This window comes from Ochotona princeps, chromosome 4 (assembly GCF_030435755.1).
Source record: "Ochotona princeps isolate mOchPri1 chromosome 4, mOchPri1.hap1, whole genome shotgun sequence".
Classification (NCBI taxonomy): domain Eukaryota; kingdom Metazoa; phylum Chordata; class Mammalia; order Lagomorpha; family Ochotonidae; genus Ochotona; species Ochotona princeps.
The window spans coordinates 52,418,706-52,438,979 of NC_080835.1; the positions used below are offsets into that span (position 1 = coordinate 52,418,706).

General features: G+C 57.5%; 1 protein-coding gene across 5 annotated transcripts in view; it reads right to left on the reverse strand.

Annotated features, from left to right (window-relative positions):
• The window catches only part of PDE2A (phosphodiesterase 2A), a 77,519-nt gene that overhangs the window by 21,087 nt on the left and 36,158 nt on the right, over positions 1-20,274 (reverse strand). For all 5 annotated transcript variants that reach the window (XM_004590048.2, XM_058663544.1, XM_058663540.1 and 2 more), the window contains 2 exons: positions 3,634-3,723; positions 840-928 (listed from right to left, as the gene is read on the reverse strand). In XM_004590048.2, the coding sequence (XP_004590105.2) occupies positions 840-928; positions 3,634-3,723 (179 nt within the window). The remainder of the gene's footprint in view (positions 1-839; positions 929-3,633; positions 3,724-20,274) is intronic.

Below are 20,274 nucleotides of genomic sequence, written 5' to 3' on the forward strand. Positions count from 1 at the left end.
GCAGGTGAAAGAATCTCTCTTCCTCTCCCCCACCTCTCTCTGACTTTCAAACAATTAAAAAAAAATAAATAAATAAAGGAACAAAGAGAGGGCAGCCCAAACCCCACAGGATGTTCCTTCCAGCCTCCCACCCCTATCCTGCCCCTGAGTGAGTGCCTGTCACCCTGCCCCCTCCCGGGAGGCCCTTGCTAGAGAGACGCTGGCCTGGAGCGTTGAGCGAGCTTATGCCAAGGACTTGGAAGCCAGGGTGTAGGGTGTTGGGTGAGAGGAGAAAGGGGACTTGGTTTCAGGGACAGGGCAGGGTGGCCAGGGAGGGTCAGGCGGTGCATCTGCTGGTACTATCCTCACTCCAGGGAGCTGGAAGCCCAGCCCACTGTAGGCACTGAGTCATCGCCATCAGAGAGGTGTGAGAAGGGTCAGTAGAAGCCATGCGAGCTCCCAGGACAACGGGGCACCTAGGACCTACCCCCCTATACACACATACAGGGTTCTTGGCTGTAGTGTCTGGGAAAGGCGGCTGCCAGCCTCAGCCCATCTGCAGTCCCAAGTCAGGGTCCCTCAGGCCTTCAAAGAGCACACTGGGAGGTTGGGATTTAGGCCAGTGGATACGGGAGCACCCACATTCTGGGCAGCAGACCAAGGGGTACACCATCTGAGAAGCCTGCTAAGAGGCAGGCACCCACCCTACTTCAACCACGGGAAAACACCCACCTCTCACCTTCGATGCTGACCTTGGCAACCAAGCCCAGCTGCCTCAGCTGGCTGCAGGTTGCATCCAGACTGGCTGCAGGGGGTAGGGGCTATGCACCAGGGCTCTGGGGGCCCAGAGGATGACTCACCGGACTTTCCCCTCCTGGGGCAGCTCATGCAGGGGATCCTCACATACCAGCCGGGACTCCTGGTCCAGCAGGTAGGTATAGATGGTCTCCTAGGGAGAAGGTACGTGTGAGCCCATAGAGGCCCCTGGCTGAGCCTGTGCACAGCGCTCTGCACAGTGGAGCCCAGCACCTCGGGACAGCACTCCGATCATTCACCTGTCTTGACGCCCCAGCTGCTCCCAGTGTGCACCAGGGTGGCTAAATACACCTGCAAACCTGGAGAGGTTTTGGGCAGGCAGGCCCAAAGTCAAGGTGCTGGGAAAAGCACTTCAAGGGCTGAGGGTATATACGATTACCCCCAGCCTGGACTGCTTCCTTTCTGACCCAACCTCCCAGGGGGCACCCACGCTGGGCCAAAGCCACCCAGGAAGCACAGATCAGCAATCCTGAGCCAAGAGAAAAGCAAAGAGCAAAGGTCCTGGCACCCATCCTTGATGGAGGGGTCTAGGAGGGCTTCCTGGATGAAGTGACCTCTAAACTGGACCCAAAGAGAATTAGACACCTTGTGAGCAGTTGGCACATGGCACTGGATCCTGAGTCAGACAGCAGGCATGAAGGTGTGTCTGCAGGTGTCAAGAGTATCGCACTTTTAGGAACAGGCAGTGCTGGGAAGAGGCACCAGGGAGGTGGGGGAGACAAGAGGGGTTGGGCCTGGGGTCAGCAGGGCAGAGGCAGCCCTCTCAGAGTGAGATAGAAGCACTCCCTGGAGGCTTGCCACACCTTGAGCTCTCCCCAGGGGCCTGCAGTAGTTTGGGGACCTCAATTCCAGGCTGAGTCCTGGAAGAAGCAGCTGTCCTTGCTGACCCACAGGCCGAACCTCCCATCCCATCCCCTCCCCACATAACCCATGACCCCAAGAGATACCAGCCAAGCCACAGGCAACACAGCCTAGCCTGCATCTCTGCGCTCATCCCAGTTGAGAACATCACGGAGGCCTTCAGGAGGAGGTGACAAGACGCCAGGCTTTGGAAGCTCACCTTTAGGAAACATGGAAACTACCCGCTCTGTCCCTGTCAGTTCACCTAACCTAGCAGCTGGAGCGGCCTGGGAGGGGATGGAGGCTCTTTTCATCCAAGTGGTGAAGAGCTCATTGCCCAACCCTGCCTGGCAGAGAGGGGTGGGAAATCCCTGGCAGAGAAGGGGGGGAGTGCCTGAGAGGAAGGGGGCAGATCCTCCCTTCACTTCTGGAGACCCCACCCCCAGCCTTCTGGGTTAAAATTAGCGGCAGGCAGCAAGAAGGGGAGAGTCATTGCTACACATCAGCACCATCTGCACTGAGGCCTCCGCCACAATGGGTGCTGATGAGGGAGGAAGGCAGGTGCCTCCACTGCCGCTCTCTGTCCGCCCGGATGCCCCTCCTGGGACGAGCCGCTCCTTCAGCCCTCATGCTGTGAAGACCCAACCCAGCCAGGGCCATCCCTACCCCCGGTCACCAGAGGACTCCAGGGTGAAGTGGAAGACACATTTTCACCATCTGGGAACCACGGCCGGTGATGGGGCTTCCAGGGAACCTGACAGAGAGTGCTGGAATGGCCACAGCCCCACCAGGACACCCTGCCTGGGCAACCCAGTTCTCCGCTGGGCAGCCTGCAGGCACTGGGCACTGACCCTTCCTTTCCAGATGCGACTCCCCCTAGCCTGGCCAGATGTTGGCCAGGCTTCTTCTCTCTTCCCCAGGGTTTATTTTGGGGAGCCACCAACCACCCCCTACTTCCTACCAATTTCACGCTCAATAAAGCTCAGTCATTAGCCTGCCTCCTGGCTCAGAATTTCGCCTAGGTCTGGGAAGGCAGAACTGAGAGGAAATGGGGAGTGCTGGGATGCCAAGTCCCATTTGTCCCTGTCCCGCTGTGTGACCTTGGGAAGGATGTCCTCCCTCTCTGGGCCATCCATCAAGTAGATTCAGGGACAGTGGACTCTGGCAGAACGGGAAGGTCACATTCTGAGCTGGCCATGTTTCCTGGAACACAGCTGCCTCAGGCTGCTGCTGGGAGTAGAGGAGAGGGCATTCAAGGCCATCTGGATGTAGTTTGGGCATCTCTTCCTCCAGGAAGCCTTCCAGGTCCTATAGGCTGGATCAGACATCTTGTCCTGGGTTCAGATCCTGCTGCCTCACTCTCTCTCTTCTGCTTTAGGCCCTGAGGGCTGGTCTGTCCCCGTTCCTGCTTAGGGCAGGGAGTGGTGGTCACTGAAGCAGGCTGGGGAGTGGCCTGGGACAGCAAGAGAGTGCGACCTCCAGGGACTCTGGTCGCCAAGGTCACCTGCCTGTGTCTGCCGCAATGCCGCTGGATGGGGCTGAGAAGGGTAAAGGCCACCAGAGACGGCCTCTCCAGACGGGCCTCTGAATTCAGCACAGATCCACCCTTCCAGCCTGAGTACCCTGCTCCAGCACCTCCCAGACCTGGCCTCCAGAAAGTTCTTGCAAGTGTCCATCCTTAATCTTTCCTGCTGCACAGATCCCAGAAGCCACCAGGCTCTCCCGGTGAGAATGGTGACAGTTGTCCCAAAACCTTCTGTTCTCTGAGACGGGACTTTCCCGCTGTTGCCTACTCAAACAGCAGGATTGCCATGTGAGCTCACACTTTGGTCTTAGCCTCAGCCTCCCTCATCCAGAAAGCCCTCCTCCAAGACTTCCTTTCCCCACATGAGTCTTCTGGGCAGGACAGTGCCTCAGCCCTCCTCCTGGGCCCTGTGGGAAGAACCATGGCATAGGACTGTACCAAGAGGCAGGGCTGGGTGCTCAGGGGGCACCTACCACTCTGGGGAGTACGGCCGAGAGAGCCTCCTTGATGGCACGCTGCAGGCCCACGAGGTCGATGACAGAGCCCAGGTTCAGCAGAGCATCCTGGAAGGGAGAAGAGGGAGGTGAGGGGCTGTACCCGGTAGGCATGCAGGCAGGCAGGCAGTCCCATGGGCATGGGGGTTGCAGTAAAGGTAGCCTGCTTGGCCCTGAGCCTGGCCTTCACACACAGCACGCACAGCTCTAGGCCCTAGGATCACGAATCCAACCGTCTTCAGGTCCAAGAATGTCCAAGTCCGCTCATCTTATAGGTACAGGAAGCCAGGGATCTCGCAAAGGTCTCACAGTGAGCCATGAGGCCAACCCTGGACCACACCCCAGGCCTCTGGGTCTGCAACTGAGGTGACAACTCTGATGCGGTAGGGATATCACCAGCTTCCAGATTAAAACATGAAAACTCAACAATCAAACCAAGCCCTAAGGTCAAACCCTAGCTCATGTGTGGATCTTGATCCAGTGCCTCAGTGTTCGTCTTCTCTAACATTATAGCAACTGTGGCTACCATCCCTACAGGCTGATATGGAAACACACAACCAAGGAAGAAAACAAATGGGGGCTGGTGTCATGGCTTAGCAAGTTAATCCTCCACCTGCAGGTCTGGTATCTCATATGGGTGCGGGTTTGAGTTCCACTGTTTTCCTTCCCATCCAGCTACCTGCTTATGACCTGGGAAAGCAGCAGAGGATGGCTCAAATACTCAAGCCTCTGCACCCATGTGGGAGACTAGATTTCAGGTTTCAGAGACTTGGTTTCAGATTGGCTCAGCTCTGACCACTGCAGCCATTTGAGGAGTGAGCCAACAGATGGAAGATCTTTCTCTCTTTGTCTCTCCTCTCTGTAAATCTGCCTTTCAAATAGAAAAAAAGTAAATCTATAAAAAAAAAAAAAAGAAGGTGCCCAAAGGGCACAGGGTGAGCACAGCCAACATCATCCTCCCAGGGACAAGAGTCTCCCCCAGCCTCAGCTTGCAGCCCAGTGAGGGGCTGGGTTGAAAGCAATGAGAGTTCAAGGGCACATGGTGCCCTACGGTGGGAGAAGGGCAGGTGAGCCGACCCTGGCAGCCACAGGAGGCACAGAAGTCCACACTGCCTGCCTTGCCATCTTCCCACTCCAGGAACACGCTGTGTCCTTGCACAGCCGGAACGGAGACAACCAAGGTCCCGGTTCTGCGCTCTATTAACTTGGCCAGAGCCTCGGGATCAAAGAGAAAGGTGGCAGAACAGGGGACGCGGGGCCAAGGCAGCATCGTGACTCATGCCAGCCACTCTGCCATGCCCTGTCTCCTGCCCTCGGAAGTCTTTTCTGATGTCTTCCCCTCCGGGCTGCAGGGGCTGAGCTCAGAAAACCAAGCAATTCACTACAGCCTGCTGGAGCCAGGGTCAGGCCCCCATTTCCAGGGGAAGGACCAGAGGCTGAGGATCTTAGCTGACAGACCACAGGTGAGCAGGAGCCCACAGCGTCAGCATGGCTGCCAAAGGATACTGCCTTGGATGCAGCCCGCATCAGAGGGCCAGGGTCCACGCCCCACCTCCACTCCCAATGGCTGCTTCCTGAGAATGTCACCCAACAAAGCAGGAGGTGAGGACCCAAGTCCCCTGGCACCCAGGTGGGAGACCCACAGATGGAGTTCCTGCCTCCTGCCTCCCATCTGGCCAGTTCTGATAACTGTGGGTAATTTGGCTATCAAAGAAAGTTTTAAACCAATTCTTTAATCCTGAAATGGCTGCTGGATATTTTACTAGAGAGGCTCTCTATAGGGCAAATGGCAGTCCCCCACTTCTTTAGTCTCACCCTGTAGCTCTCTAGGCTCCAACTAAGGACCCCAGGAGATGCCCTCAGATGTGTCCTGTGTGAGGGGGGACCAGAAGCTATGCCCTGCTGTGCCTAAGACTACACAGCCCAGGAGGCCCCACAAAGCAAGCCAGACTGACCAGGGCTGTCAGTTTCTGACTCCAACTGCTCGGCCCCTCCCAGGGGCCCCTTGGAGAGCCTGGGCGGGTGGGCAGTGGGTGGGATTTCACACGAGCTGACCTCGAGGCCCTGCCTCCGAGCAGAGCCACCAGAGAGAGGTAGCAGCTGAGCTCACCATTCCTGTGAGTGTGCAAGAATGGGCTAGATGCGATTGATCAGCGAGGCTACACGCTCAGCTCTTCTCAGCTGCAGGTGCCTGCTCTGCCCAGGAGGAGGGGGCAGTGGGGCAGTGGGGAGGGGGCTTGCTCCCCAGAGCTCACTCAGGGTGGCTTTTGGGAATAAAGCCACATCTCGGCCATGGAGAGATGCTTGTTCTCTGACAGCAGGAGCTGCCAATTCCAAGACTCTTCATCATCAAAGTAGGTCCCTCGTCCTGGGACCCTCAGGTACCCTTCATCCAACTCACACACCCTCGGTGCCAGCCCCATACACACACCTCTTCTAGGGCAACCTACAAGGCAGGTGCACCTTGCATGCATGCACACCCAGGTTCTCACAGACACAGCTGCTTCCCTGTGGTACAATGTGCAGTGCGCACTGAGACCATTGTGGCCCTCCCAGGACAAGTCTGGAGTCTAAAGAAGGGAAGGGGAGCCGATGGCCCAAGTCATCACACGGAGGAGGGGCCGTGATGACATGGAGGGGACACATAGCACAGAACCACAGCCTCCCAACAGCGATGTCTCCCCATTTGACAGATGAGGATACTGAGACTCAGGGAGAAGCCCCATCTGAACTGGGGCCAGTCAGCCAACCAGGGCACAGCCCCTGTCTGGCTCCATGCAGCCCTCACCCTAGGGGACTTCCGGAGGAAAGTGTGTCCTTTGCTCTGATTGGTGGACTCCTTGGCCTGCCCTTTGCTTCCATTGGGTGATGCCCGGAAGTGTCCTTTACTAGAATTGGTGGGCGCCAGGCTGACCTTTGTTCTGATTGAGCCGTTTATGGGGACTTTGCAGACCAGAGCAGGCAGGCGGCAGTGGAGGGAGCTGGAGAGGAAGCAAGGGGAGCGCCGAGGGCAGCTGCAGGCCCTGGATGTGCCCCTCCACCTGGCATTATCCGCCCAGCCTGCCCCGGGAGTGTCGAGTGTTGGCAGCAGCAGCTGTGTGGGCCAAGAGCCTTCAAGGCTGACTCAGATGCCACCTCCTCCACGGACCTTCCCCATCGCTCCAAACACTCTAACCTGCACTGCATCGCCGCAGATGCAGGCTGGACAGAATCAGGAAGCTGGGGACAGGAAAACCACAGAGTGCAGCGGGGAAAGCTCTGAGATGGTGGTGTGGAACTAGGCTCAAGGAAGGTCCAGTGGGTCAGTGCTATGGCATAGCAGCAGGTTAAACCTTTGCCTACAGGACCAGCATCCCATACACACTGGTTTGAGTCCAGTGGTTACACTTCCAGTCCAGCTCCCTGCTATGGACTGGGAAAGCAGTGGAGGATGGCTCAAGTCCTTGGGACCCTGCACCCTCGCAGGAGACTGGAAGAAAGCTCCTGGCTCCTGGCTTTGGCCTGTCCTAGCCATGGCTGTTGTGGTCATTTAGGAAGTGAACCAGTAGATGGAAGATATCTCTCTCTCCCTCTTCCCTCTCCCCTCTGTAACTCTGCCCTTCAAATAAATAAAAACTAAATATTAAACAGGGAAGAGGGAAGGAAAGGCACAGGCATATGTGCATGGCAGGCCGCCCAGGTGTGTCAGGCAAGTGCACACAGCCCCGTACAAAGCTCTGCCTGTATCCATGTATACAGCCGGCCACCAAAGTACACGCACACACACACGTATGCAGTTAGGCATGCACAGACACTCGCAGCCTAAGCTCTATGCCCAGGAGCCCAGGAGGTCACATTTCCTGCCCTCACAGCTTTCTTGAACAAACATCATTATAAATTTCAGTACAGCAACTGGGAAATTTCCCAAAGCCCAGGGGAAAATGTGTGGTGTGTGGAAAAGAGCAGCAAGTCCCAGTCCTGTCCCAGATTGCCTGCTGGAGCTCTGTGTGGCTGCGGTGGGGGCTCTCCTCCTCTACACCTCAGCTGCCCCAGTGGCAACATCAGGGCTCTCCAGCTCTGCAGCACAAAGCTCCACGGCTCTGTGTCTTAAGTCAGTGAGGATTGGGAGACGGCGGGTGGAACCATGGTAGATATGTGGTAAGTGGGCAGATGGATGGATGGATGGATGGGAGGTGGGCAGTAGATAGCATGTGAGTGAGTGGATGGACAGCAGATGGGTGGGTGGGTGGATGGTAGATGGTAGGTAGGTGGACAGCAAAGGGTGAGTGGGTGGGTAGATGGATGGTAGGTGGGTGGGTGAATGGATGGTAGATGGTAGGTAGGTGGGAGGGTGGGTGGTAAAGACAGTAGATGGTGACTGTATGGAGACTTCCTGCTCTGTCCAGCTTCCTACCTCCACTTCTGTGGTCCCAGGTGAGAGCAGCCAGGCCTGTAGACAGCGCCACACCCAGCCCTCAGTTTACCCGCAGGTGCCAAGAACAGACAATGACTCTGGGCTGCCCTGAAGCCAGGGTCAGGGCCCAGTGGGGGCTTCATCGATTTCTGTTCTCATCTTGGGAGCAAAGAATGCCTGCACTACATGGCTTCTCACTGCTTCTGGCCTGAGGTCACTGAAGCTAGAGACCTTGACCTAAACCCCCCGACCCATTCCCACCTCCTGCCCCACCCTCTCTCCACCCATCTCCTCACCACCACCACAGACACCAGCTCAGCAACTGCTGCCCCTTTGGCAAGTGTGGTCACTGGCCCAGCTTCTCTCTGCCTCACCTCCCCAAGCCTCCTCCTGCTCTGCCCCTGCCCAGTTCCTGGACCCTACTTAGCGCCCCTTCCGCTGGCCAACAGGAAGGGAGTGACCCTGACCCCAGGGTCAAGCTCTGTGGACCTCTGTTGGTGCCAACTCCTGTGGAGAAGGGGAAAGAGGGGGCCCACTTCTCTCTCTGGCCCTTTGCAGTGGTCCTTTCTGTAAAAGGAGGGGCTCCTTCAAGTCCCCCAGACCTTGGAGCCCATGCCCCTCTCTGGGCCTCCCTCGTTATATCCATCCCTGTCTCAGATGCTCTCCTGTTTGGCGTCTCTGGCTCCCTCTCTGCCAGGTTCTCTCCATCCCTGTCTGCTCCAGGTGGGTGGGTCAGCTCCTCCCCACCCTGTGCCTGTGCACCTGCTCCCGCCTCTCCTCCCCTCTCCTCCCTGACCCTTCCACATGAGAACCTGAAGGAGAAATCCCCTGGCCCAAGAGAGGTACTCACAGAATGGTGGGGTAGGGGGAAACCCAGGAAGTCAGCTAGGGCAGGGGAAACTGGGGGTGGCAGGACAGCTACCACCCACACCTCTGTCCAGTCTACAGCTGCTTCCTGCCATGGTGAGAAAGGCATGTCTTATCTCTCCAGAGAAGGCGATATCAAGAACAAAGGAGGAACTCATCTGTTTCCACACCCAGCACGGTCCAGGTCCCAGCAGGTATGGCTGCTCAGCCAGAGTGACCACAGAATTACCCCAGACGAGACCTTAAGAGTACTCAGACCAAAGCAGACCCCTTGGGCTGGGTCTCAGACCCCCCAGGCCTCTGCTGGGACTGTCTCAGCCGGCACTGCATGCCCAGCTCTGCAGCATAAGAAGCAGGACCAGGGACAAGGCGGCTCCTCCCCCTCTCTCCCCCCAGCCGCCTACGCCTGCCACCTGCTTGAGGAGCAAACAAAGGCCTTAAATACTCTGAGAACTGCTGCAGAGTGCTTGCCTTGTGCCCACCCAGGTCCCACTCACTAGGGCTGGGCTGGGCCGGGCCAACAGCTGGGGAAGAAAGGACAGAAGCTTGATGAGCCTTGGGAGATTCAGTCCCAGGCCACCGTCAGACTAGCTCAGAATCAACACGCAGCTAGACCAACTGCTCCCGTGGCTACAGGCGTCCACTTGCAGCTTTCCGGCTGTGGGCATCTTCAAACCCATGCTGCCGGGCCCTGCGCCAGGGTTTGCCACGCAGGCCGTGTGAGTGAGGTCCAAGAACTGGCACCTCCAGAATCTGGCTGGATGCTGTCCAGCTATTGAAGGTGCTGGAGGGTCCTGTACCTGGAACCCCCTGCCCGTGTTGCCTCTGATCTTTCCCCAAGCCTGGAGGTGACCTCGCCCATCATGTTCCAGAAGCAACGCCTCCATCAGGCATGCCATCCCCCTTTTCCAGGCGGGGACTCCTGTGAAAGGTACCACAGGAGAGGGAAAGTGAGATGAGGAAGCATAGTGAGCACCAGCAGGGGACCCCAGAGAAGAGTGTAACGGAAGTGGGCCAGCAGCCCTGGAGCCTGCAACCTGTGAGAAACGGCCTGCTGGAGGCCTGGCCTTGCTCAGTCCCCATGTGTTGTCCTCTCCCCTCCCTCTCCCTCCTCCCGGGCCCTCGGCAGACTCCGGCTTCAGTTGTTACTCCGACAGGGCCGTGTCTCCAGCCTCTGAGCCACACTGGAGACACGTGCACTGTAGAATACACCTGAGCCCAGTCCCGGCGCCTCCCGCGGGGCCCCCCACCCTGGCCAGCCGGCTCCTCCTGGGACCCTCACCCTTTGCCAAGCCAGCATCAGCTTCCTCTCTACCTCCTGCCTCCTCTGAAATACCCTCCAGATTGTCCTAGGCAACCTCAGACTGTCAGGGGCTCAGGGCATGGGAAAGGCATTTGGGAACCAAGATGGGAGTTGTCTGACGCCACAGCCTTCCTCCCAAGAACATCCTCAGCGTCCTGCCCTCCCCCAGCCATCCCCTAATCCTGCAGCTCACCTGGCGCCTCCAGCTGCCTCCTTCTCCTGGAGCTGGAGCCCAAGGTGTCAGAGTTAGGTGCAGTGGAGCAATTGCCAAAGGCAAGTGGCGGGTGTGCAACCGAACAGTCAGAAAAACAGGGTGAGATCCATGGCCTCCAGGGGATGCAAGCAAAGAGAGTCTCTGTGCCCCAGGAAAATGGCCAGGAACTGCGGGGCGTGAGCAGGGCTTTGGGGGTGTGCAGATCTTCCACAGGCTCACCTCCTTACAAGGACCCTGTGGGGGCCAAGAGCCAGACAAGGCGGGGCCAGGAGCTTCCGAAAGGCTATGTCCCGAGTGGAAGCAGGGGATGCTGAGCCACCAGCTGGGCCAGCGTCACGAGTGACTGCAGGAAGTGAGTGGAGGGCTGGGTGGCAGCAGCAGGGAGATTTTCTCTCTCTCTCTCTCTCTCTCTCTCTCTCTCTCTCTCTCTCTCTCTCTCTCTTTCTCTCCTGGCTGATCTTTTCCTCCCCCAGGCCTGCTCAGGCCTGCTGCTCTCCCCTACCAGGCTGCCTGCTCTAGGTGGCCAGGTCTGTGTCCCGCCACCCAGCCCCCTTGGGCCCCAAGATGCCACAGTCCATCACAGGAGCTGCGAGGTGCTTGCTGACTAGGGGAACACCCAGCACAGTGACAGAAGGACCCCAAGGAATGGGAGAGCTTCCAAGGTCAGCTGCCAGGAAACCTTCCCAAGCTTCCAGCCAACCTCCCAAGCTGAGGCAGGCTGGGGGTGGGGGGAAGGCAGACAGCGAGGACAAGCCTGGAGCACACAGATCAGGAGAGTCGAGCTCTTCCAAGAATAGCACTACCACTGCTACCTTCTTTTGTGACTGATGTCACCTCCTCCAGGAAGCCTTCCTGGGTGGTCACCTGTAGAACATCCATAGGACCAACAGTCCACAGACCCCCAGTTCTTCATAAGGTCCAACCCCCAGCTGGCTGGAGGTAAACAGAGGCCAGAGGAGATTGGGAATACCTGGCTCAGGTTCTCACACGGAGGCAAGAGGCCCAGACTCCAAGCCAAGACTTGGGGCCAGGCCAGACCACTCTGCACCTAAGCACTGTATGGGTCTAAGAGGCTCTTCTAAGGCCCTGCCTGGGCCAGGTGCTGGACCTCTTGTCCAGAGCCCACGATGCTGAGTGGCATCTTCTGGCACAGGTCAGCATGGGCCCCGCCAAGGCAGAGAGGAGGAGCCAGCACCTGCAGGCCAGAGCAGAGAGGAGGGCTGGGTGCCACGGGCCTGTTACTCCAGCTGCCTATTCCCCAGGGCCTCCCCTGCCTCTGTCCCATGACTGTATTTGGCTCCATCCGCTGAGCTAGGCCCAGCCCAGCTGTTCACCAAATCCCTGAGGGGGCAGGGAGGAGAAAGGGAGAGAGAAAAGGAGACAGGAACAGAGACAGATTCAGAATGAGACAGGCTGGGAGCCGGGACGGGGCCCTGAGGACAGGCACTGAAGAAGTGAGGCTGCCCAGGGAAGCCCCTGAGGGCAGAGCCCAAGTTGGGGACCCCTCCTCTGCTAATTCCCCCTCTGAGCTAGCAGAACTGTGTGAGTGATTTTATTGTTCCTAAAAATAGCTCTTCTTCATGGCGGGGGTGGGGGGTGAGGGGTAGGTGGGGGTGGGGGAGTGGGAGTGGGGTGGGGGTTGGGGACAGGGAGAAGGGATGGTTGGGGTGTGGAATCCAGGCGGGGTTCATCTCTGGCATGCCCCTGCCTCCAGGCTCCTCTCTGCCACCTTGGGGCTTAGTTGAAACCCAAACAGACCACCTCCATTTCTCTCTCCTCAAGCCTGCCCGGGCTTTTCAACCCTGCCATCCCTGGCAAGGGGCACCAAGTGCTCCGGCTACAGGGAGTTGTCAGGTGAGGAGAGCAGGAACTAAGTCATAGTCATAGTCACATTAGTGGGAAGAGAGGGGCTCCTCTAGACCCAGCCTGCTTGGACCCTCCTTACCCCCTCCACCCCTCCTCACCCCTCCTCACCCTCTCCTTGGCAAAGCAGGCAGCGGGGCTAGGCTGCTGAGGCACAGAACAGATGTGGGGGCTGGGGACGGGTGTCCCTGTGGCAGGGAGATATCATGTGGGCCCTGGGTCCCTTGGTCTCCTCCTCCATATCTCCTGCCCAGCTTTGGACCCTAGACACAGAGGGTCTCCAGGGGAAAGCCCCCATCCAGTCTCCCTCCCTGCCTCTAGTCTCCACTGAACCAAGCCCCAGAGAGGGGGAGGGAGAGGTAAGCTCATGGAGAGCTGGCCAAGATGCAGTCTGTGGGCCCCTGGCAGAGGCAGGCTCCTCGCCCCACCCCCCAGCCCAGGCAGGCCGGCTGGCATGCAGTTATTTGCCCTTGGAGGGCCCAGGAAGTCACAGAGCAAACATCTAGTGCCTGCATCTCCCACCCGCCCTTCCAGCTCACTTCCATCCCTCAGGAGCTAGGGCAACAGCCTAGAGACACTGATAGGACTCCTGGGCCTGGGAATTTCAGCAGAGCCCAAAGCAAACTGTCCCCCTCTCCAAGAGCCTCAGACAGACCTTCCATATGGTTCAAGGTTAACTTTATCTTGACAGTGACATAGGTTCATTTTTATGTGTCTTCTTTGATGAGAAAATTCTAGATGTATGTCTCACAGATGAGCTCTCTGCTCACTTCATGGAGACTTCTGACTCTGCTGAGACCTCAGCTTATATCCATATGGTGTGTCCCCTGGGCCAGCACATGATCACTGTGCATATGTCCCTTGGGTCACTAGGAGGGTATCTGTGTGAAAGCATGTGTGTCTGTGCTTCTGCAGGAGACCAAGTGTAGGCGTGGAAACATGAGCCCCAAGTATGAGTGGAGTGTGGTTGTGGCCTCTACCCTGTGGCCATACCTCACAGCTGTGTCTCTGCAGGTGTGATTCGGGGCAGTGATGTCTGTGAGAGCTTGGCATATGTGCAGTGAATGTGAGGCTGTGTGCAGTGAGCGTGAGGCTGTGTGCAGTGAGCATGAGGCTGTGTGCAGTGAACGTGAGGCTGTGTGCAGTGAGCATGAGGCTGTGTGTACTGAACATGAGACTTTATGCAGTGAGCGTGAAGCTGTACATACAATGAGTATGAGGTTGTTTGTACTGAGCCCAAAACTGTGTGCAGTGAATGTGAGGCTGTGTGCAGTGAACGTGAGGCTGTGTGCAGTGAACGTGAGGCTGTGTGCAGTGAACGTGAGACTGTGTGCAGTGAGCGTGAGGTTGTGTGCAGTGAGCGTGAGGCTGTGTGTACTGAACATGAGACTTTATGCAGCGAGCGTGAGGCTGTGTGCAGTGAGCGTAAGACTGTGTGCAGTGAGCGTGAGGCTGTGTGCAGTGAGCATGCAACTGCTTCATCTTGTCTTCAATCAAGCACATGAGTGTGTGGTAAGAGTGCTGGCACCTGAGGGGTCCACATCTCCTCTGCCTGCATTCTCATCACTTTCTCCTCCTCCAGACCTGGACTCTATGCCTCACCCACTGCACACTACATGTAACGCACAAGTCTTCCAACCTTGGTAAGACAGTCCCTTCTCCAAGACCTGCTGAGTTGGCTAAAGTGAAACCTTCCAAGTCTTGCGTAAGCTGGTGGTCAACAGGGGACAGGAATACCTTTGTGCAAGTCCGGAAGTGACTGACACCTCTGGGAAGAGGCAGTGTGGAGGGACAAAGCTTGTCTCAGTGCCCTCTGCTTTTGTGGACACGGCCTGGCTAAGAGGCAGGGCCTTGCAGGTGAGCTCAATTGAAGATAAGACTGGCCAGCAGCACGCTCATGGCGTGGGCCAGGCTGGCCAGAGCCTCTGAAGCCCACGTGATCAGAGGGAGACATGAAGGCCCGTAGAGAAACGATGAAGTGCAGGCTCCTGTTGCCAGGTCTGGGCTGCTAAGGGAGAGGAAACCGAGCTTTGGGCCATGTACGGATGGGAGCATAAGCATGTGGCAGGGGAGGGGTATCCCAGGAGCAGATCCTCCCTGCTCCCCGGGGCCGGATCCCCACCCAGTGTGAGTAATCAAATTAGGAGGCTTCTTTTTGAGCAAACTGCGTGGCCTAATTGAATGAGGCAACAGGGGCCTGGGCTGGAGGCTGATGGAGAGAGAAGGGGGCTGCAGGAGCCAACTGGGGAAGGTGGAGGAGGGGGTTGTTGACCACACCACAGGCAGTGCACAGGATCAGGGAGAGAAGCCTGGGGTGTGGGAGGACATGGTCATGCAGCTCCCGGCTGCGCTGCCATCACCATTACCCAGGGCCTGGGATACAGGGCCTGAGCAAGCACGTAGCAGGGGGCCAGAGACAGCAGCCATGACAAGCACTGCTTCCTGTAATCTTCACAGCAGCCCCATTGGAGACCAAGAAAACCAAGGCTTGGGGGGAAGAGGAGACACTGCGGGCAGAGCCCAAACAGGTCCGTTCCTTATGGCACCACTGGCAGCACAGCACACCCTGCCTCCCAAAAGCCTAGTTCACACCAGCCCATACCAGGACCAGATGCCACTTGTCTCCTACAGCAAATGGCTGGGCCTCATGCACCCTGGCACTCAAAGCACAGCCTCACCATTTCCCCTCCATAGCACCCCAGGATAACACACAGGGACATGATATCTTATCCCTACCCATGGTAGGTCCCCCATGCTCAGAGACACACTGTCATTCTATGTTGTCGTACATCAGTGAGTGTCACACACAGGGACCTGTCGCTGTTAACCCCATACCCTCAGTGTCACACAGTCACACACAGCTCCCTGATGGTTCTGGCTTCTACTGCCACATACTAGCATCATCCAGGGCTGCCTAGCCTTGAAAAAAAAATCCCACCTGGGATTTGCTTCCAAATATTTCAGCAAAACAACCTCTGGGGAAAATATTTACAAATAATATGTTTAGTAAAAAACTAGTATCCAGGGTCCAGCATGGTGGCCTAGCAACTGAAGTTCTTGCCTTGAACATGCCAGGATCCCATATGGGTGCCGATTCTAATCGCAGCAGTGACGCTTCCCATCCAGCTCCCTGCTTGTGGTCTGGAAAAGCAGTCGAGGATGGCCCAAAGACTTGGGACCCTGCACCCACGTGGGAGACCCGGAGGAGCTTCCTGGCTTCTGACTCCGGACCGGTCCAGCTCCAGCCATTGTGGTCACTTGGGGAGTGAATCAGCAGACAGAAGATCTTCCTCTCTGTGTCTCCTCCTTCTGCATATCTGACTTTGCAATAAAAATAAATAAATCTTTAAAAAAAAGAACTAATATCCAGCATATATAAAGGACTACAACTCAGTGACAACACAGAAGCCAGCCTTGTGGCTCAGGGGGTTAAGCCACCCATTGAAGTGCCAGCGTCTCGTATCAGTGTACTAATTCAAGTCCAGTTCCCTGCTCATGCGCCTAGGGAAGCAGTAGAAGATGGCCCAGGTACTCAGACCTCTGACACCACTGTGCGATACCTGAATGGAGTCTCAGCCTGGCTCAGCCCCAGCCACTGTGGTCATTTGGGGAGTGAGCTTGCAGATGGGAGATCTTCCCACACTGTCTTTCAAATAAAAACAAATAACTCTTCAAAGCAATTATCAAAATAACCCCAAAATAAAACACTTCATCTTCCTTGACCTTCAACCCTCTCCAGCCACCCCACCCCTTCCCTGTTTCCCTTGAGCCAAATGGCACTAAAGAGCCATCAGTATCCCAGTCCTCAATCTGCTCATCCCTCTGGGACTAATCTGGCCCCCAGTCCCAGTATTAGTGACAGGGGAGTGACTCTTGGCTCCCCCAACCCCTTCCTGTGAACCCCGTTCCTTCCCTGGCTTACGCTCCACACTCCTGCTCTTCCTTCCTTCCCTTTCATGTGCAGGGCCCAGCCTCAGTCTCCCACCCCAAGAGCCTCCTCACCACGCTCTCCCTCTAGGTCAGCCCAGCGAATGTCTCACACTCAGACTCCTCATGCATGCATGGCTGCCCAAAGGGCATCTTCTTGGATGCCTGCATTCACCATCCAGAGCTGATCTCTCAAGGTGTGTCTCCTGCCCTCTCTGCCCCTCGCCCTGGCCTTCCCTGAGCTTTGCCCAGTTCACAGAAATCACCAACCATCACTGGTTGCTTTTGGTTGCTTTGCCAACCAAAACCCAGAGTGACACTCTGTTGCCCCTGCCACTCACCTCTCTCATGCATCAGCAGGTGCCATCACCTCTCCCTCTCCAACATTTTACTAACTCTTCTGCCATCCCCTTAACCCCAGCACTCCCATCTCCTGCCGTGGGAGCCTCTGCAACCAGAGCGACATTCCAGAACCATCCATTGGATCATGTGACTCACTGGCTGAAGCCCTTGGCACCTTTCTGTGATGGTCACAGCAGCATGCACTCCTGTTTCACAGAGACACACTCCTGCCCAGAATCACACATGGTGGGGCTGGCTCAGGGCCCCACACATTACCCAGTCCCTGTCACATGCTGAACGTCACACCCTCAGCTCCATGTGTCACACCCACTCAGGAGCAGACACCAGAGCCACAGACACAGCAGCACAAGTGTCACACACAGTGTCACTTACATAGTTGATCCTCTTGATGACACGTCGTTGTCATACCCCTTTCTCCCCTTGGTGTTACACATGCAGGAGCAGATAGTATGCAATGTCACACACTTGGTGTCGCCAGGGTGCCACACCCAGTGTGACCAGCACAGTGACTCACTCTTCCCACCCACAGCACCCCACAGACAGCATCTGCCATTTGGTGTCCCACATCCCAAGCCTGGGAGTCCCATGGTCAGTATCTTGGTGCCACTTTCGGCAGCACCCCACCCCCACCCTGCGGGGCACCGTGGCCAGAGTTGCTGTGCGTGTCAAGGTTGCTTCCTGTTGTGCTCAGTCCTCGGCCCCTGCTTGTCCTGCAAGGATTTCCTGCCACCAGGGCCCCATTCAGGCCAAGCCCGGCTGGGACTCTCATCCTCAGGCCCAGGCTGGCAGGTGCCCTGGCCACCCCTGCTCCCTCCTCCCAACCCTGGTAAGATCCATGACACCTTCCATGACCCCCTCCCTGGCTCCATTCACTTGATGTTCCCAGTGCCCGGGCTGTGCTGGTCCCCAGGGGGTGGGCAGAGGAGATGACTTCAGGATCTTGCCCCACGCCTTGGGGCACCTGCATTTCCCAGGGGAATGCCCAGCAGCATGCAAATGCAAGAAGCTGCCTGACATGTTGGAGCAAGTGTCCAAGATGGGCAGCATGAGGCCCAGCCAGGGAGCTTCCAGCAGCTGACAGGGAAGGGTGGGAGGCAGAGGGCCTGGGGCACTGCCTAGAGGAAGACAGCTGACAGCAAGAGAAAGGCTTCTGTGTGGGGGTACAGGCCACAGCAAGGGCTGGAGGGTGCGGGGCAGCCAGTGGGGAGAGCAGGTTTGGTGGGGGGATGCTGCCAGGAATATAGAAAGGGTAGTGTGCTGGGAGGGGTAAGGGGTGCCTGGAGCTGCAGCGCCCTCTTCTCACCTGCAGCTGGCACCCAGAACCAGGCTCCAAGCAGGGACTTCCTGGCATCCTCCCAACCCTCCCGCCCCAGGCTTCCTGACTCTGCCTCTGGCCCCACGGTGGCCCCCACACGGCTGCCAGGGCCCCTGGCCCAAGGCCCGCAGGAGGCCAGTGCACACGCTCCCCACACGGCCCGAGATAAACATTTTACCGGGAAACGGAACTTGTTCTCTTGGTGTTTACAGCCCAAGGCCCAGCAGGCCTGGGGAGGGGCCAGCCATGAGAGCCGCCTGCCTCGGTCCACAGCAGCTATGCAACTCTCAGACAGTGCCCACCCCTCTCTGAGCCTCCACTGCAGGCCTGCTGGGGTCGGGGAAAGGAGGGCTTCCCCTCCCAGACCTACCTACTGCTGCCCCTCTCCACGCCTTGTTCAAAAGCCTGGCCCACCTCCTGGGCTCTGTCTCATCTGGGTCCAAGGGCTCCCCCAACCCCAGAACAGGTTCTCCTGCTGCCAGAACCTAGGACCTCTCTGGGCCTTGCCCTCAGCCAGGCATGTGCACAGATGGGCAATCAGACAGCGAGACGTGCTGGCGCAGCAGCTGTGACGGAGTCCCTGGTCCCAAGGCCCCGCATGCCCGACAGGTGGGCACAGACAGATGGCAGAGCTTCGGGGCCCCTGCAGACACCAGATGCTCCAGCCGACTTGTTGGCAGCCGCTGCCTGAGGGTCATGGGGCACCATCAAGGCCCTTGGATGAGGTGGGCACAGCTGCCACTTGGCAACAGCAATCACTCGAGAATTCTTAATGCAGGCCTGAACCTGCAGTAGCACTTCCAGCCTGGCCTCAGGCAAGACCCAGCTCACCAGTCTCTCTCTCTCTCTCTCTCTCTCACACACACACACACACAAGCTGTTCCTGTCCACCAAGCAGCCCTTCTCAACCCCATCGTGATCCTACTTCACATGCCCCACCCCAAAACCAGCACCTGCCCTGCCTAGAGCGGGCCCACCAAGCTGGGCCCATTCATTCACCATGCTGCCTCGGCCTCATCCCAGCCTCTAAGACCAGAACTCGGTGGGGAATTTCTCAGCCCCAAGCCTGCCTCCAACAACCCACTCTGGGATAGAGTCCTTGTTCCTGGCCCCTCGGTTTACATGTTCCAGTCCTGGACTGGTCTTGGTTGCCCTCAGCTGGTCCCAGCAGAAGCTGGCTGTGTGGAATTGCCCAGCTGAGCTCATCAGTCACATCCTTCTAAGTGCCAAGACTTCCTCCTCCAGGAAGTCCCCAAGACTGTCCCGACTGCATTGTCTTTGAAGAACCAATCCAACTCTACTCAAAGCCAGTCTCATTTGTGCACAAAACACTTACTGAGTGTCTGTTGTGTACCAAGCCTATGCCACAGCCCAATGGGTCCAGGAGGTGGGGAGCAATAGGTAAAGCAATAGGTGAAGCCTCACCAAGGGGGCAGAGCCAAGCAGAACATGTGGGGGTTAAGGGTGGATACCTATTTCCTTGCCCAGGTCTGCCTCTGCCCCAACTGGCATGCCCGAGGCTTCCCGTGGACCATGAGGATGGCAGGAAAGAGGCACTGATTCAGTATGTTTAGTGCACTGACTTCCACTTCCTCGGCCCCTGCTTCCAGAGATGACCATGAGGCAGGGACCTAACCATGAAGTAGGGCCCCAGGCGGAACCCCAGGAGCCCCTCTTCTGAGCTGGCTGGTTGGCATAGGGGTAGGAGGACTAGCCAACCAGGGTGTGCTAGGCAGATGCTGCCCAGCTGGGGACGGGTGCTGGCTGCCCTGCTCTCTGACTGCCACCCAGCCAGTGCCAGGGCAGCATCCAATACCCACACAGAGCCTCCAGCAACCTCAGCCTGACCCCACAGCTCAGCCTGGCTCCGAGGTTCATACCCTCAAGGGAAACGGAGTGCAGTTGACTCCTGCCCAGGAGCCAGGGAGGGTCAGGCCTGGTCTAGGCAGGCACCTTAGCTGACCGACTGCATCTGTAACTTGCAATCACAACCACAGCAGAGAGGCCTTCCTGTAGTGACAGGGTCTTCCCACTGCTCACACACCCAGGAAGCAGTTAAGCCAGGCCTTGAACTCCTGCTAGTTGAACCCCAGGATCCATGCAAGATCATCATCAGGCTCCCCAGTTCCTGCTCCCTCTCCTTCCCTGGAGTCCAAACAAGACTCGGCCCTCCTTTGTTGCCTGTGCGGTCCTCTCTCTGTCACAGGCCATTCCTTCCTGCGGCCTTGACAGTACCAGAAAGCCAAATGGGTCTCACCCAGGGAGGCTGTGTGCAGAGGATGGGGTAGCAGAGCTGGGAAAGGGGACATAACTTGAACCTGCTGAGGACAGGGCCAGTGCTGAAGCAGAGGGGGCTGTGTACAGAGGCACACACA